At 43.6% G+C, this 18,844-nt stretch overlaps 1 protein-coding gene across 1 annotated transcript in view; it reads left to right on the top strand.

Moving 5' to 3' along the window:
- Positions 1-15,531, top strand: part of LOC138663177 (oocyte zinc finger protein XlCOF22-like) — a 36,803-nt gene extending 21,272 nt beyond the window's left edge. The window contains exons 7-9 of the mRNA XM_069749329.1: positions 6,064-8,009; positions 8,081-8,121; positions 14,446-15,531. Of these exons, the coding sequence (XP_069605430.1) occupies positions 6,064-7,250 (1,187 nt within the window). The 3' untranslated portion in view covers positions 7,251-8,009; positions 8,081-8,121; positions 14,446-15,531. The remainder of the gene's footprint in view (positions 1-6,063; positions 8,010-8,080; positions 8,122-14,445) is intronic.
- The last annotated feature ends 3,313 nt before the right edge of the window (positions 15,532-18,844 follow it).

Here is an 18,844-nt window from a genome sequence, read left to right on the forward strand (position 1 = left end):
CTTCCATATTCGATAAAGTGTCCTTAGCGATCAGAAAGCGTAGTATGTCATTAAGGAATGTCATGTCACTACTAGGTTCTTTAACATCGTGCATTCCTGCGGTCCAGTGGGCGCAGTTCCATACTAGACATCTACAAAAATTTGTATTGGATGAGGATATTAAAAATAGAGGATGTCTGGATAGAACAGTTTTCCTAACGTCAGAAGTAGTACACTCCCTTATGTGGTGGTTGAATCGGAAAAATCTTTCGAGAGGGGTTCTATGGGTAATCACCCCTTCTAGTATAGTGACCACAGACGCTAGTCCTGAAGGCTGGGGGGCACATTTTCAGGATCAATGGGTCCAGGGTCTTTGGTCCAGTTCAGAACTTAATAATTCCTCAAATGTCAAAGAGTTGAGGGCTATATACTACTCCCTACTTCACTTTCTTCCTCAGCTCAGCGGCTCACACACAAGAGTATTCTCCGACAACACCACTGCGGTGGCGTATCTGAACCATCAAGGAGGTACAAGGTCGGACAAACTCAGAGAAGTGGCTTCAGACATCATGGAGTTGGCCGAAGGTCATCTGCTATCCTTGTCAGCAGTGCACATCAGGGGCATAGACAATCTTCATGCCGATTTCCTCAGCCGTCACACTCTTCATCAGGGAGAATGGATGCTGAACAGGAAGATTTTCAGATTAATAACAGCTCGATGGGGTGTTCCTCAAATAGACTTGTTTTCCACAAGAGCCAACCGTCAGGTCAGGAGGTTTGCCTCTCTATGCAGGGAGGACAAGCCGGACATACTCGATGCCCTCCAGGTACCATGGACATTCGACCTGGCCTATGCTTTCCCCCCATGGAATCTATTACCTATAGTAATAAGAAAAATAAGGGAGGAAGGCGCAAGAGTTCTGTTAATAGCCCCATTCTGGCCCAAAAGGCCATGGTTCTCATGGCTGAGGGCGATGTCAGTGTCAGACCCGTGGATTCTGCCTCAGTCCAAGGACTTGCTCTCTCAGGGACCATTCCTTCATCCTCAGGCAAAGGGCATGAACCTGACTGCCTGGAGTTTGAGAGGCAGTTACTAAGTATAAGGGGGTTTTCTAGTGGGTTAATTAACACTCTTATGAAGAGTAGAAAACCTTCAACTACTAGAATTTATGTTAGAATTTGGAGAAAATTTCTTCAATTCCATACTGCACAACTTTCATCTGAGGTTCCTATATTTCCAGTGTTGGAATTTCTACAAAGAGGTTTGGAATTAGGACTCTCCGTAAGCACTCTGAAGGTCCAGGTTTCAGCTTTAGGAGCTCTTTTTAATTATGATGTTGCGGGTAATAGGTGGATATCCCGATTCATATCTGCCTGTGAGCGTTCAAGACCAATTAGCATACCGCAGGTGCCTCAGTGGGATTTATCCATAGTCCTGGAAGCATTGACACAGCCACCGTTTGAGCCTCTCCATACAGCCTCACTAAAAAATATTTCTTTGAAAACGGTATTGTTAGTGGCATTAGTTTCTGCTAGAAGAGTGAGTGATCTCCAGGCATTATCTATAGATCCTCCCTTTTTATCTGTAACATCAGATAGGATAATTTTGAAAACAGACCCTTGTTATCTTCCTAAAGTAGCCACTACTTTTCATAGAACCCAGGAGATCTTGTTACCTACCTTTTATGAGAACCACTCAACTCCAGAAGAAGTAAAACTTCATACTCTAGATGTAAAAAGAATTGTGCTAGCCTATTTAGAGAGAACCAGGGACTGGAGGAAGAGTAGGGCTCTCTTTGTGTCTTTCCAGGGTAAAACCAAAGGTACCAGAGTGACAAAGAACACATTATCTCGCTGGATCAGAGAGGCCATAATCCTGGCGTATAAAGCTGGAGATAGAGATCCTCCAATGCATATAGGAGCACACTCTACAAGAGCCTTGTCGACTTCCTGGGCAGAAAGGGCGAATGTGCCAATAGACCTTATATGTAAGGCTGCAACTTGGTCTTCACCTAATACCTTCTATAAACATTATAGATTAGATCTATCCTCTGCTTCTGATCTGACTTTTGGGGTATCGGTCCTTGACTCAGTAAACCCACCCAGTCTATAGTCTCTGAAATTCTCTCTAGTGGGTGCTGTCGTGGCGAATAGAAAATACCGGATTACGTACCGGTAATGCTCTTTTATAGAGCCCACGACAGCACCCTTTCACATCCCTCCCTTTTCTGTATATAGTCGCACGTGGTGCTTCTTTGGTGAGGTGTAAATATTAGAAGAAAGTAGCATAAGGTTGTAAATATGTATATATATATATGGATATACCTGAACCTGTTAACTAAAACCTGGCGGCGGTTCCTCCTATTCTCTGTAAAACAACTGAGGAGCGAGGGGGGGCCGCCCCTTTTATCTCTCTGTAGGTTTCCTGTTCCTAGGGGCGGATCCCCTCTCTCTAGTGGGTGCTGTCGTGGGCTCTATAAAAGAGCATTACCGGTACGTAATCCGGTATTTCCTCCCCTCGGCTGAATGATTTACATCTCTTAGCCAGCTTGATTACATGTGGCAACCCCCACATGTACTTATGCTGGCTAACAGATGTAAATAATTCAGCTGCGGCAATGAAAACTAAATCTTCGAGCACTAACAAATACTCGGAGGTCACCCGAGCATGCTAGGGAAATCTCGAGTAACGCGTATATTCGCTCATCACTAGCTGTGGCTGCTTTATGGGTGATGTAGTCCGGCCATATTACCATGATCACCATTTTGCCTCTAGACCACAACATTCTCCTCCATCCAAAACTGTTCAAATGACTTTGGGCATTGAAAGCCCTTTTAGATATAGAACTTACCACCTGGAGAATTCACCTACCCCCTGAGATTAGAAGATGCTGACCATTACCTGCCCAGATCTGTAAACTACAAAGCCAAATGACAGAGCATGTAGAATGTGCTGATAAGTTTCTGTGCTGCTGAATGTGCTCATATGGTCACTCACTACAAGACCAGGTCCAGTCTTTCTGACCAAACTTTGCTTTTATGATCGACAACATTAAATGTGCAGTAAGGGCCAAGTTTGAATTTCTGTACAATCACAGCAGAGTTTCTTTTTATCCTGACTTTTCAATTTGTATTAAAACTAATTTCAAGGAGGATTGTGATCAACTACAGGAAAACCATTACATCTGTGCCATGATATATCTCTAAGCTGTGCGCGGCTGACGGATGTAATATGCATTTATTCACGCCTGCAGGAGATGTGTTGGCATGGCTCAAGCCCTGGTTTCTTGGAATCACTCCACATCATAAATTACATTGTTTTCGATCATAAGTAATTCAGATTACTGCACAATCTCTCCTGAAATGTGGAGCAATATTATTTTCTCTAATCTTCTGGTCAGGACTCATAGTAGCTCCAATGGTCCGCCATACAGTAAATGAGTGCATCTCTGGTTTACTGTTGGAGTTCTCCCCTCGTACATACATTGTTGTTGGGGATGTAACATAGAATAAAAACATGTCTTTTTTTACCTGTTCATTCTGTATGCTAGTTTGATTGTGGTGGGATTGTCCTGCATCACTTATGTGAGTCTGTAAGTCCCTGATAGTCTTAAAATTAGCTCTTAATCTCCTTCCAAATGTCTAAGATCAAAATTTAAAGTGAACCTGTTATAAGCTAATACAGATCCATATGTAATCAGAGCACCACATAAAGCCTTACCCACAGGCCGCCCACAGCTCCACCCCGAAGCACGAGAATCTCAATATTTGAAAACTATAAATACAGATTAAACAATAACCACAAGATAGATTTCATCAACCAATTAGTAATCAGTATAACGGCGCCAACCTGTCACATTCTGTAGGTTACTGTGTACAATCCTGCTGACAGGTTCCCTTTAAGACATCTCAGCTCTGCACTATTATCCACAGTTCTCTTTAAATGTGTAATATTTCTTCTTGAAACTCATCTGACAGAAAATATTGGACCTTACGATAGTTTAGATTGTAAAGTCACCGAGCCCCATACTCTATTTACACCAGAGACTTTTCACCACTATCACCACTAGTTACTCATTTATTACTGATGAAGACTGTTGAGTTTGATCACTTCAGTAGATGTGTAATTGTCTATAGTCACAGTATTCGACTACAGTAGTGTCCAAAATACTCTGATTTAACCTCTTGCCGCAGCCAGTTTTGTGTTTTTAATCAGGCCCCATTTTTAAAATCTGACGTGTGACACTTTATGTGGTGATAACTTTGGAATTATTCACAAAGGATAATAGAAAACAAATGGATCTTACAAATTATTTTCCAACTTCGCACAATACCCTACATACGATTGTAGGCTACTGTCTGGGCAAATAGCAGTATAAAGAAGGGAAGGAGTGCTATTTAGGCTGGTTTCACATTTGCATTGGGCAGAGCAGCTGAGGGCTGCGTAGTTCCTCTGTTAAGACCCGCCCACTACCGCACTTCTTCTATTCAGCTCTGCCTACTTCGGCATGCGTCCTGCGTACCTATCTTTAACATTGGGTACGCAGGCCATGCGAATGTAAGCGGAAGCCTCCGCATGTGTCATTTTGATGTTGTGCCGACCACAACAAAATGCAACATGTTGCGTTCGATGCAGTTCGGCGCAGCATGACAACGACGCATGGGGAGGCATCTGCATTCATTCACATGGCCTGCGTACCCAATGTTAAAGATAGGTGCACAGGACGTATGTTGACGTAGGCGGAGCTGAATAGAAGAGGTGCGGCAGTGGGTGGGGCTTAACAGGAACTACGCAGCCCTCCGCAGCTCTGCCCAATGAAAATATGAAACCAGCCTTAGCTATTTGAATGCAGATCTAGCTGGAATAGTTTGCAGACACAATGTATTGGGTCACCTGGCAGCTCAAAAGATATCTAGATATCCACCATGAACATGCTTGGTACTATCTTCTCTGCTTTCCATATCGCAAGGATTGTCTTGCTCATACCCCTTTAGCACCCTTACATGGATCTGGACTTACACTGGGACCCCTAGGCTTGGACCATGGCATTATCTGCTATTCTGTGGTGTTTGATGGCAAGAAGAATAGTCAGGCAGCTGGATCAGAACCAGAAGGACAGAATACAGAATGAGAAGACACAAGAGTAGTCAGTAAATGGGCCACGGTTGCAACATGAAACAAATACACAAGCCACATGTGAGCTGAGCACAGAGGATTGAACCAGAGGAGAAGAAAGCTGTATCTGGCAGATTCTGGCCATGTGCTTTGAGCTTTAGTAGGGTGTGGTAGTTTCCAATTGGCTGAAGTAGGGAGCAGATTAATCCAGCTGGACAGCAGGAACAGATCCCAGATGAGATTGGACACCCCATATGCAGAAGCCCTAATATAACTGAGAGAAAACCAGAATAGTCAAAATCCCAATAAAGTGATTCCATTTTATAAATTAATTCACTGAGGGTTATAATCTACATGAGGAGTGAATATTTTGACTCCACAGACACTTTCCGGAAATTAACACACAGTGGATGTTGGTGAGTGATAATTACACATTTTCCATTTTATTACCCAACACTTAGTGCCCAGATTGTGCTCCAGGAGACACATCATAAATTTAGTAGGTTCTTCTCACTATAATATTGCTAAATACAAGTATCCTAAATGTTCTTTGAGCACCCTGCAAGACTCAGAATTGAGAGCGGATTTTGCTGGATTGGTTTATAGAAACCTTGTTGCTTTTGAGCCACTAATAGTGTGAGAGCCTTTGTTTTTCCATTGACAGATGATGGACCTGAGTGGGGACATTTTTGTGAGATGAGAATTGGTATTATTTTCTCCTAATTAACATTGATTGGTTTCTCTTTATTCAATTTTTGGGAGGCAGAATGAACAAACAGTTGAACAACACGCACTACTGGTTCATCCTATAAGGTTTTCTATTAGACTGTGAACTGTCATTGTCTTGGTAAATTAATTACATTTTTTTACATGAACTGTCCATAAAAATGGCAAGCTAAGTAGAAATGTTTGCAAATTTAAAACTCAAGGATATTTTATTAAAAAAAATAATTGTTTTTTTATCTTAGCAGATGACTGTACCAGGAGATCAGAAGGACAGCTGATATCTTCAATTTTTAAATCTGATGATCTTGAGATCCTACAAGATACAACTGAAGTGAATGCTATTACTCCGGATATACCATCATCCCTTCACAGCAAAGATCTGTCATCTGATGCTATGGAACAGGTGCCATCTTCTGATTCATTACCGACTACTAAGGAAAATCAAAGTCACAAAAGAGGCATTAAAAAACAAACTACTCCTAAAGAAAAAAAGTCATGTTCAGAATGTGGGAAACATTTTACACAGGAATCACATTTTGTTAACCACCTAAGAACTCACACAGGAGAGAAGCCTTTTTCCTGTTCAAAATGTGGGAAATGTTTTAACCAGAAATCCATTCTGGATAGACATCGGAGAACTCACACAAGGGAGAAGCCTTTTTCCTGTTCAGAATGTGGGAAATGTTTTAACCGGAAATCGATTCTTGATAGCCACCAGAGAACACACACAGGGGAAAAGCCTTTTTCATGTTCAGAATGTGGGAAATGTTTTAAGCACAAAATAACTCTTGATAACCACCAGAGAACTCACACAGGGGAGAAGCCTTTTTCCTGTTCAGAATGTGGGAAATGTTTTAACCGGAAATCGATTCTTGATAGCCACTGGAGAACCCACACAGGGGAGAAGCCTTTTTCATGTTCAGAATGTGGGAAATGTTTTAAATGGAAAATAAGTTTTGATCGCCATCAGAGAACTCACACAGGAGAGAAGCCTTTTTCCTGTTCAGAATGTGGGATATGTTTTAAGCATAAATTAAGTCTTGATAACCACCAGATAACTCACACAGGGGAGAAGCCTTTTTCTTGTTCAGAATGTGGTAAATGTTTTAACCTGAAATCGCATCTTGTTAGGCATTGGAGAACTCACACAAAGGAGAAGCCTTTTTCCTGTTCAGAATGTGAGAAATGTTTTAACCAGAAATCAGTTCTTGATTGCCACCAGAGAACTCACACAGGGGAGAAGCCTTTTTCCTGTTCAGAATGTGGGAAATGTTTTAACCGGAAATCAGTTCTTGATTGCCACCAGAGAACTCACACAGGGGAGAAGCCTTTTTCCTGTTCTGAATGTGGGAAATGTTTTAACCAGAAAGCTCATCTTGTAATACACCAGAAAACTCACACAGGGGAGAAGCCTTCTTCATTTTCTTAATGTGGGAAATATTTTACTTGGAAATCAACTGTTAATAAACATCAAAGATGTCACATAGGGGAGAAGCCTCATTTTTGTTCAGAATGTTGAAATCGTTTTAACCAAAATTGGATCTTCTTAAAGAGTTTGTCGAGTCATTCATGTTTGCTGACAAAAGGATAAAACAAAATTTATTAATTCCAAATGTAAAACTATACCCATAATTCACCCCCTGAAGGTTAGTCAGAAGGTGATGATATAGAAGGGTTAATAGTTTGCCTTTAACTACCTTGCCTTTAAGTGCCTTTTGCCTTTAAGTGTTAGAATTACTAGAATCTGTTGACTCAGTAGTCTGACGGTCTCCTCTTCAAGGAGACTGTACTTCTTATCATGTATGTTCCCAATAGTCAGTCACAACATGCTCCGGGTACGTGAGAGAATAAAGGTCAGTATGACCCTGGGTGATGATGGGGGCTACATGAGTTACATTTGTTGTAAATGGTATAAAATATTGCTTCTTGCTCTTTTACTTCAGATAAAAGTGACTTGCTCACAGCATATGTGTGAGGTGTCTTTTTGTCTCCAAGCGCGCTTGTAAAATGACGGGCGTAACTCCACAATTTGGCCCTCACTGGTGATCTGTCAGCTGACATTTGGGTCAGAACGAAAAACAGCTACGACAGTTTTGGCGCCCGACCGGGGCCGTGCATCCAGCCTGTTCGGAATCCGTATGGGGGAGCTTCTGGGAGATTGGACATGCAAAACACCAGCTGCAGCAAGGTGAGAAATATTATTCTTACAAACCTGTTTTGCACTTGCAATCTCTCATCTGGATCTCTCCATACCTCTAGGTAAAAGGCTGCGAACATGGTTCAAAGAATCCACATCACCAGTGAGTTTTGTGGTTTGTCTATTTATGTCCGTATGAGAGTTGAATAATAGAGTTAAAAGATGATAATTGTTATCTGTATTATTTGTCAGTATCCTAATTGGTTATGTATTTGTGTAGTGAGTAATACAGAGCTGGGATAGACTCTGTGCAGTGTTATTTTGGATTGGCAGTACATTATATGAAGCTGTATTTTGTATTAAGGCCGTGGTTTTTGTTGTTTGGCCTTAAAGTGCTTTCAGAGTGTCAGTGGACACTGCTGCAGTTTTTGTTATATAGAGTTATAGAGTTATATAGAGTTGTGTTAATTCCAAAGTGCAAAATAGGCAGGCTGCGTGAGCCTTGTATGTATGTATGTCTATGAGAACTCTGAATGAGATGACAGGTGAGTAAATAAGTATAAGGAATAAACATAAATCCCTGATTGATGAGGGGTTCCGTTAGGTGTGGTCCTCTGTATGTGACAGAAGACATTATTCAGCGCAGTTTGAGCTGAATTAGGTGGAGTGATTGAGATAAGGGATTTTCTTCTTGTAAAAATCAACTGAAAAGTGAAGGAAAAGAAACAACAATCCCTGAATGAGCATGTATGTATGAGTGATCACATAAGTATCATTACTTATCTAACTGTTGTTAATTGTCCAGGATGAATGAGTTGTGGATATTTTTAATGTACATTTAATTTACATCTGAGATTCAGTGAAACCCGTGTTATGTGTGGTTTGACATTGGATAGGTTTCTATATGTGTTTTGGCCGGACGCGCTCAGAATCAGCTTATTCAAGTTATGCAGTGATCTGCCTGTATAGAGAAACTATTTTTAATTCCGAGAGAATGAATGTTTTGTAGAGATTAAGTCTGAAAACTGCTGCATTCTGTTTGTGTGTGTGTAAGACAACAAGCTTATCAGCGCGAAATAGCTGATGGGAGGGGTAAGCTGAGCCCCTGCGCGACTTGCTTGACATTTCTCCCTTTTGTGCTGTGGGCCAGAGAAAGGGGGGGGGGGCCATACAGCCGCACTGTAGAATATAGAGCTGTGCATATTTTATCCTCGGGTCAGTACGCGCTGAGAGATTTTGTGTTTAAAGCAATAGTACTGACTGTATGTATTGAAGTAGAAAGAAATATCGTAAGTTCAAGTTGGAATTTGAAAGTGAAAGAATTGTGCCTAGTATAGAGGAAAATTTGTAAGTGATTGAAAAGATTGGTAAAAGATTCACCTGCTTCAAGTTGAGTGATATAGCGAATTGAGGATCAACAGAGGAGGTAGCCAACTGCACGGCTGATGTAGTGTACGGAGTAACCTGCTACAGTCAGTCTACGGCATTAGGTGGTGTAACCTTGCCGTCCATGGAGCTGTGCTAGCCAGCTGATTTACCGAGTGGTAGGTAGTGAACCTGCTTGGTAAAATCCTTTAAGTCCACCGAGTGGTAGGTAGTGCACCTGCTCGGTGCCACCGAGTGGTAGGTAGGGAACCTGCTCGGTGTTGTTGAGCGGATAAGTTGAAGCCATGGGCAACTTATTCTGTGTGCAGTTAGGGACCCCAATGGGATCCAGAACCGCTATACAGATTGGAAAAAGGAAGCAGTGAAAGATGTGAGACCAATATTGAAACAGGCAAAAATGCCAGTGAGTGGATGGATGTTTGGATGTTCAAAAAGGCACAGACAAATGAGGAAAATAGCATGTGAATAAATGGCATCTGAGAGAGAGTGCAGCAGGACGGAAGTAAGATGTATTATGAATGTTTTGATGCTTAAAAGTCCGACTATGACCGACACACTACTGCTACGGTCATACCTTTGTATAACCAGAGACCGAGACAAGACAGATGGACTTGTAAACATTGCGGTCAGACAAACCCAGACTGGAGAAATACTTGTATGATCTGTGATGTAACCCAACCTAAGTGAATTACACTGAATCATCTCCAGACAAGATCATGTATTGTAGTGACATAAGAAGCTGACACAGGATTGTGGTTAGTGGGGACATTACCTTTTGGGACCAGCATGTCATGTCACCCCCACCACCAGAGAACCAACCACATCAGGTAGTGTAAGACAGATACAGGAGTATTATCCCTGGAAGCCCTCTGACTAGCTAGCTATGCTAAAATGATTGGCTGACCCTGTGAACAAACCTTTCCCATTTTACAGACAAAGACAATATGATGGACGTATAAGTGCACCTGAGCAGACCTAGAGAGTTGGTGAGCACCAAAGCAGGTGACGTACTAGGATGCAAATTAAGACTTTTATAGAGGTGACTAAAGGAGAGAGAGTAGAGATGTACTCTGGACGGTTACAGCTGACATGGGCAGACATGGGGTACAGTCCAGTAAACCCACTCGATGTTAAAATATTGGTAAATACATTCATTGACGGTATGACAAAAGGCTTACGAGACGCAGTACAGACAGCCAGACCTAAATGGAGAAATGTAGATCCAAAGACCTCCTGAAGGTTGCTCAGGAGTTGAAGAAACTAGGAAAATAAGACGACGTGTCATGTATGCTGGAAAACTAGGAAAACAGTAGAGACGTAGTAAGGGACCTAAGGACTTAGAAATAGTGAAGTGCTGGAATTGTGGAGAAAATGGACACTCAGACCAATTCAGACTAGGAAACTGACAACCCAGTGACAAATGTGTGCCCTGTTATTGTCCCCTCCGGACTTGGTCCTGCCTTGAGGACCACCATACCAATGCTGGGAGGGAAATAGACAGAATTCTTGACCGACACTGGGGCAGCTGGGACTAGTACACAAAGACTTGATACTGCCAGACATGATTACTGACGAGACTGTGGAATACGTGAGGGTAGGGGGACAAGCGACTGAAGCCCCTATGACTAAACAAGAAAAGACTAGAGTCACGAGACAGCCAAGAGGTGCTTACAAACTTATTGTTAGTGACAATACCCCTATGAATTTGCTGGGAGCAGAGTTGAGGGCTGTCTAGGCCACTATACAGTGCTCTCCTGAGGGTATTACAGTCACAAGTCCACTTTCATATAAACACTTGGGGCAGAGGGACGCCAGGGTCTTCCACGTGCACATTATACCACAGGTAAATCATGCCCTATTGTAGTTACACTTAATTCCATTCATTTGCCAGTTTTAGTAGTTTCCTTACACAAGATGGTATAGTTACTGTGTATTTCTAGGTTGTCTTCATATGATATATAGTTTTTTAGCCATTCATTATATTGGCTCAAACCATAGTCACTGTTTATTTGTCTTTTCCAGTTCTTATACCTTATCGCAAGCAACTGGCATTGATATTTGGCATTTTTCAAATCCCTTCTTTTTGTATTCGGAACTGTTAGTTATGGATTTATATAGGGCTGTTACTTTCTTAGAATTGTACATTGCTGTGGCCTATGGCATTGTGCTCCCCCGTTTTATGACTCAGTATCTTTCGTAATTATATATATATAATTTTCTTTTGGTAACATTTTGTGAATCAAATTTAGTTTTTTTAAGGGGTACTCTACCCAATCAAATACGGGTATAAATATTTGGACATTAATGTGTGACTTATATAAACACTTGTGTAATATTGCAGAAATGGTGTATATGGCAAGAGTAGTGAAAGTAACACCTGACACCAGAATGTCTGAGGACAGGGAAAAGAGTCAGGTACCAGACACCGTTTGGGCAAGGGGAAAATCTGATATGGGTCGGCTGCCCATTCCCCCTGTCATGATAAATCAAGAGAAGTAATCACTCCTCTTTGGTTAAGGCAATACCCCTTAAGTCTAGTCAAATCCATGGCCCTGAGCAGGGATATTAAAGAGTATGTTAAGGCAGGGGTTCTAGTGCAGAGATATTCCCCCTGCAACACCCCTTTGTATCCCATTAAGAAAAAAAAAGGACCCAAGGGTTCCCCTGACACTTACAGAATAGTTCATGACTAACGAGCTATTAATGATGTTACAGTGAGTGTGACCTCAACTGTCCCTAATACACACACCGTACGGTCACAGATCCCCGCGACGTCAAAATGTTTCACAGTTATTGATTTGGCAAATGCATTCTTCTCTGTACCACTGCACTTTGACTGTCAGTATCTTTTGTCTTTCACTCACGAAGGTAAACAATACTGTTGGACGGTCCTCCCACAAAGGGGGAAAGAACTCCCCAACCATCTATTCAACAGCGATGGCAAGGATTCTTGAGCAGTGGCAACCACCTCATCCACAGATTGTACTATTACAGTACGTGGATGACCTCTTGCTCTGCTGCCCGGACTAGACAGTTTCCTTGCTGTGTTTTTTTTTTTTTTTGGCAGAAAAGGGTTGCAGAGTCTCACGTGATTGCAAACAAAAGGTGACATTTTTAGGATATTGTATTGCTGAAAGTACAAGACACCTGACTGAAGACAGAAAACAGGCAATACAAATCTCCCTTTACCCAGGTCACACGAGCATCTACGCACTTTTCTAGGTTTGGTGACCTACTGTAGGCCTTGGATAAGGTCTGCTTCACAAATGATGCACCCACTCTGACTGTTTGCCATCAGAACCCTACAATCTCACTCAAGAAGCAATTGACTCTTTCCACTCTCTCAAGCTGCTCATTGTGTCAGACATTCCAAACTATGATCAGCCATTTTTCTTATTTTGCACAAAGCAGGGTGGACATGCTAACGCAGTACTGAAACAGCAACATGGAAAGAAACAGAGACCGATAGCTTACTACTTAGCACAATTAGACCCCGTGATTAGAGGGTCTTCTACATGTGTACGTGCTGTAAGAGCTGCTGTATTACTGAAAGGCATGTGACAATTTGTTCCCCACGTGACATTAATGCCATACTCGTACAAGTTCAACCAAAACACCTGTCTATGGATAGACAGATCAGACTTGAATGTGCTCTAATACTAATTCCTGAATATGTCACCCTCAAAAGACATAATGTTCTGAATCCAGCCACTCATCTGCCTGCGGATTCAGAAAAGGGGGAATTGGTGACAGCATTGGCAGGTGGGAAAGAGAACATGACATGACGTTGACATGACGCACGAACATGACTGCATAGGAACTGATGAGTCAGGAGACAGTGGGTTTTACATATGTTCGTGGGAAGAAAAAAAAAACCTGTTCCTAATGCATATTTTGAGTTTTTTTATTTTTGTAGATGGCTTCAGATACCACCAGAATGGGCGACTCTACATTGGATATGCAGTAGTATCCTCACATGAGGTAATCCGAGCTGAACCACTCGCTCCTCACATGTCGGTGCAGGAGGCAGAGTTGAAGGCACTCACTGAAGCGTGTAGAGCTGCTGCAGATAAAGTCGCTAACAGTTACACAGATTCGAATTGTGCATGGGGAATATCCCATGATTATTGCCCTATCTGAAGAAGCAGAACTTTTCTTACATCAGCCGGTAAGCCCATTAAAAATGCAGAGCTGGTGAAACAATTAGTGGAGGCATTGACGTTATCAGTCCAGGTTGGCATCGTCAAGGTAAAAAGCACACACGGACGGTGACTCTGTGGAGGAAAAGGGCAACAGAAGGACGGACGAGGCTGCTAAAGTAGCAGCAAGGTGGCCTAGGGAGCAGTGGACGGTGGCGGGGAGTCAGCGTATTCCAGCCACACTGAGCCTAGATGTCCTGAAATCCCTCCAGCTGCCCAAACAGAGAAAGAACACTGGGAGAATGGGAGCTGAGCTGAACTCAGAAGGAGTATGGGAGAATCAGGATAAATCGTATATACCAAGATCCCTGCTCCCAATCATGGCGCAAGCAACACAAGATGCCTTCTGGATCGCTCCTGGTTTCAGTTACGCAGCCGCAAAGCTCGTACGGTCATGCCTCATCTGTGCACAGCACAACCCAGGTAAAACAGTAAAAATCCCTAAGAAAGCGACACCCAGGCCTCTCTACCCGCTTCAGAGACTGCAGACTGGCTACATACAGCTACCCAAGGTAGGAGTGTGTGAAAAATATCCTAGTATGTGTAGATCTCTTCTCTGGTTGGCTGGAAGCCTATCTGGTAAAATGTGCAAATACAAAAGCGACTGCAGACAAACTCATGAAAAAAAAACTGATCTGCAGGTATGGTGTCCTAGAAACCATAGACAGCGATAGGGACACACACTTCACGGGAGAAATAATGAGGGAAGTCATGCAGGTCCTGGGAGTACAGCAAGCATATCGTGCACCATATAGACCACAAAGTAGTGGGAAAGTGATGAGACTAAATGGGACACTTCCCACAGGTGCTACAAAAGCAACACGGTGCTATGACAGCCCATGTCCAGGCCTTACAGAAAAGACTTAATGTGGTGCATAAACATGTGTTTTCATCCATTCCAGATACTAATGCCAGCACAGACGTACATCAGCTGAATCCAGGTGATTGGTGGTCATACACAGACGTACATCTGCTGAATGCAGGTGATTGGGTGGTCATACACAGACACATGAGAAGGAGCCTAGATCCACGGTTTGACGGCCCGTTTTAAAGTCCAGCTGACAACATTCACCTCAGAGAAACTTGAGGGAAAGCCCACCTGGATCCATGCCAGTCACAGCAAAAAGATCTTTTCACCAGCAGAATGACTGTTGTCCTAATCACCTTGCTGGCAGTGGTAGGATGTTTGCACCTTACAGAGACACTGGATAAACAATCTTATCCAACATCTTGCTTTTCTTATAAAAGACGCGGAAGGACAAAAACTGCTGGACTGTTGGATCTGTGCACACAGCCCAGTATCTGCAAGGACTATGCTGTACTTAGCCTTACCCCAGGACCCAAGGAAGGTATTAACACCACACTGCATGCACAGTGAGACTTGGACTCAGATTTTCGTGGTTCCTTAAGGCTCTTAATGAGACTAATACAATATAGAGACTCCTTTTTTTTCCAGCCAATTGGCTTAGCGGCCTAGCGGGATGGATTATTTTCGGTGTTTTACAGACTTGTATGCAAATTTTGTTGCTTTGCTTATTGTTTTATGTAGCCATAAAAGCGCTAATATATGTATTACCTAAGCTATGGAATAATGTATGTGTAGAAAAAAAAACCCTAAGGCTGAACCTTCTGTAGTATATCATCTGACCCCGTGACAGAGGTTATATCATTTACAAAAGGGGGAAATTGATATAGAAGGGTTAATAGTTTGCCTTTAACTACCTTGCCTTTAAGTGCCTTTTGCCTTTAAGTGTTAGAATTACTAGAATCTGTTGACTCAGTAGTCTGACGGTCTCCTCTTCAAGGAGACTGTACTTCTTATCATGTATGTTCCCAATAGTCAGTCACAACATGCTCCGGGTACGTGAGAGAATAAAGGTCAGTATGACCCTGGGTGATGATGGGGGCTACATGAGTTACATTTGTTGTAAATGGTATAAAATATTGCTTCTTGCTCTTTTACTTCAGATAAAAGTGACTTGCTCACAGCATATGTGTGAGGTGTCTTTTTGTCTCCAAGCGCGCTTGTAAAATGACGGGCGTAACTCCACAATTTGGCCCTCACTGGTGATCTGTCAGCTGACATTTGGGTCAGAACGAAAAACAGCTACGACAGTGACTAATAGAAAAAACATATACCCCATGTTCCAGTATATAGGGTGAGGTGACGTATACACACTAATTGTCCAAGCATCTAATTTCTATGGGTTTTGTCATCCTCACCAAAGGCGACTCATCAGGAGATCTCAAACTATCTACTTAGTAAGTTTATAAGCCACTTCAGTGGCTGTCAGTGAGGAATAGAAAGTATATGAAAATACAGTATGATTATTGTGTTTTTCCTCCTATATGGACTGCCCTAGTTTGGTATTGTAACAGCTGTCAATTAGTAGTGCAGACAAATTGCCCTAGACTAAACTTATTTTTCAGACGGCCCAATATATACCACTCAGGGAAAGTTTACCTGCTTCAAAGATCATTAGCAGCTTCTAACTAATGGCCATGCTGCAGTCATTTCAAGGAATGAGGGAAATATCATTATAAAGACTAGGGATATGTGCAACCATAATGTGTGGGAGATCTGTGCAATTATTTAGTATGAATATGGAAATTATCTCTCGAAGTTAAGAGTTCCCTGAGCGGTATATACTGTATTTTCACATACTATCTATTCCTGACACTGGAGTGACTTATAAACTTACGAAGTATATAGTTTGAGATCTGGGATCTACCAATATGTGTCTAGTTTTCTGACTGTTTCGCATAACATGATACATGATTTTTGGGTTTTCTTTGTCTAGTCTCACTTGAATATAGGTCAATATTAAATAGTTTCCTGATAAGTCGTCCTTGATGAGGATGATGAAACCCATAGAAATGAGAGGCTTGGAGAGCGAGTGTGTATACATCACCTCACCCTATATACTGAGATGTGGGGTATATGTTTTTCTATTAGTCACTTTCTGACTAACCTTCAGGGGTGAATTATGGGTATAGTTTTACATTTGGAATTAATAAAGTTTAGTTTTATCCTCTTGTCAGTGAATCTTCTAATCGGGTGCAATCACAGTTGTTGTTTTTTTTTTTACCATGTTCACTAAATGCTAAAAGTGACTGGCAATTAGGATTTTCCAGGCAGTGGCGTAGGAAGGGGGGTGCGGTCCGCCCCGGGCGGCACAATGCTGGGGGCGGCCGGCGCTGCAGGAGAAGAAGATTAAAAAAAAAAAAAAAAAAGACGCCCCTTTAAATCTTCGGGCGGCGCCGTCCGCCGCCACGACCAGGGCCAGCTCCCCCCACCCCCGGGTCCCGCCCCCCGCTCTAATACTCACCTCTCCTGGTTCCTGCGGCTTCAGCGTCCTCTGACTCTGCGACGTCTCAGAGCAGAGGGCGCGATGACGTCACTACTGTGCGCGCCGCTCTGCCTCTCTGTCCTGAGCGTCGCAGAGCCGGAGAGACGCTGACTGCACCGGACCTGCGCTGGGAACGGGAGAGGTGAGGATTTTACTTTTTTTTTTTTTCTTTATGTCTGACGGGCTGGGGCAATGCTGGAGACCATGGGGCAGATTGCTGGACACACTGGGGCAATACATGAGACCATGGGGCAGATTGCTGGACACACTGGGGCAATACATGAGACCATGGGGCAGATTGCTGGACACACTGGGGCAGTACTGGAGACCATGGGGCAGAATGTTGGACACACTGGGGCAATACAGGAGACCATGGGGCAGATTGCTGGACACACTGGGGCAATACAGGAGACTATGGGGCAGATTGCTGGACACACTGGGGCAATACAGGAGACCATGGGGCAGATTGCTGGACACACTGGGGCAATACAGGAGACCATGGGGCAGATTGCTGGACACACTGGGGCAATACAGGAGACTATGGGGCAGATTGCTGGACACACTGGGGCAATACTGGAGACCATGGGGCAGAATGCTGGACACACTGGGGCAATACTGGAGACCATGGGGCAGAATGCTGGACACACTGGGGCAATACTGGAGACCATGGGGCAGAATGCTGGACACACTGGGGCAATACTGGAGACCATGGGGCAGAATGCTGGACATACTGGGGCAATACTGGAGACCATGGGGCAGATTGCTGGACACACTGGGGCAATACAGGAGACCATGGGGCAGATTGCTGGACACACTGGGGCAATACTGGAGACCATGGGGCAGAATGCTGGACACACTGGGGCAGTACAGGAGACTATGGGGCAGAATGCTGGACACACTGAATACTGGAGACCATGGGGCAGATTTCAGGACATATTGAGGCAATGCTGGAGACCCTGGGGCAGACTTCTGGACATACTGGGGCAATACTGGAGACCATGGGGCAGATTGCTGGACACACCGGGGCAATACTGGAGACCATGGGGCAGAATGCTGGACACACTGGGGCAATACAGGAGACCATGGGGCAGATTGCTGGACACACTGGGGCAATACTGGAGACCCTGGGGCAGATTGCTGGACACACTGGGGCAATACTGGAGACCCTGGGGCAGATTTCTGGACACATTGAGGCAATGCTGGAGACCCTGGGGCAGACTTCTGGACACACTGGGGCAATGCTGGACACTGGGGCAGATTGCTGGACACACTGGGGGTAATATACTGGACACACTGGGGCAATGCTGGACACTGGGGGTAATATGCTGGACACACTGGGGCAGACTGCTGGACACACTGGGGAAAGGCTGGACACTGGGGCAGATTGCTGGACACACTGAGGGCAGATTGCTGGACACACTGGGGGTAATATGCTGGACATACTGGGGCAGATTGCTGGACACACTGGGGGTAATATGCTGGACACACTGGGGCAGATTGCTGGACAACATGGGGGTAATATGCTGGACACACTGGGGCAGATTGCTGGACAACATGGGGGTAATATGCTGGACACACTGGGGGCAGGACTTGAGGCATGGGCAGAATGTAGATACGGGGCATGATTGGAGACACGGGGCAGGATTGGATCATGGGGCAGGACGGATACGATGGAGGCTGGTGGGGCAGGATGGGGAGATCATATGGGGTAGAATGGATACTCATGAGGGCAGGATACGACAACATATGGCTGGAGCCAGGAATGAGATAAACGGGGCCAGGGTGGGGAATATTATTACCATAGGGGATAATTAAGGGATATTGTTACTGCAGTGATGTATTTATTTTATTTTTTGAGTATACTGTTTTAAATGGGGGGGCGGTCCTGTTACTGTGCAGAGTGACACTATATCACCTTTTTTTCTTCATGTGGTGTAATGTAGAAGTTGTG

Source organism: Ranitomeya imitator, chromosome 2 (assembly GCF_032444005.1).
Source record: "Ranitomeya imitator isolate aRanImi1 chromosome 2, aRanImi1.pri, whole genome shotgun sequence".
Classification (NCBI taxonomy): domain Eukaryota; kingdom Metazoa; phylum Chordata; class Amphibia; order Anura; family Dendrobatidae; genus Ranitomeya; species Ranitomeya imitator.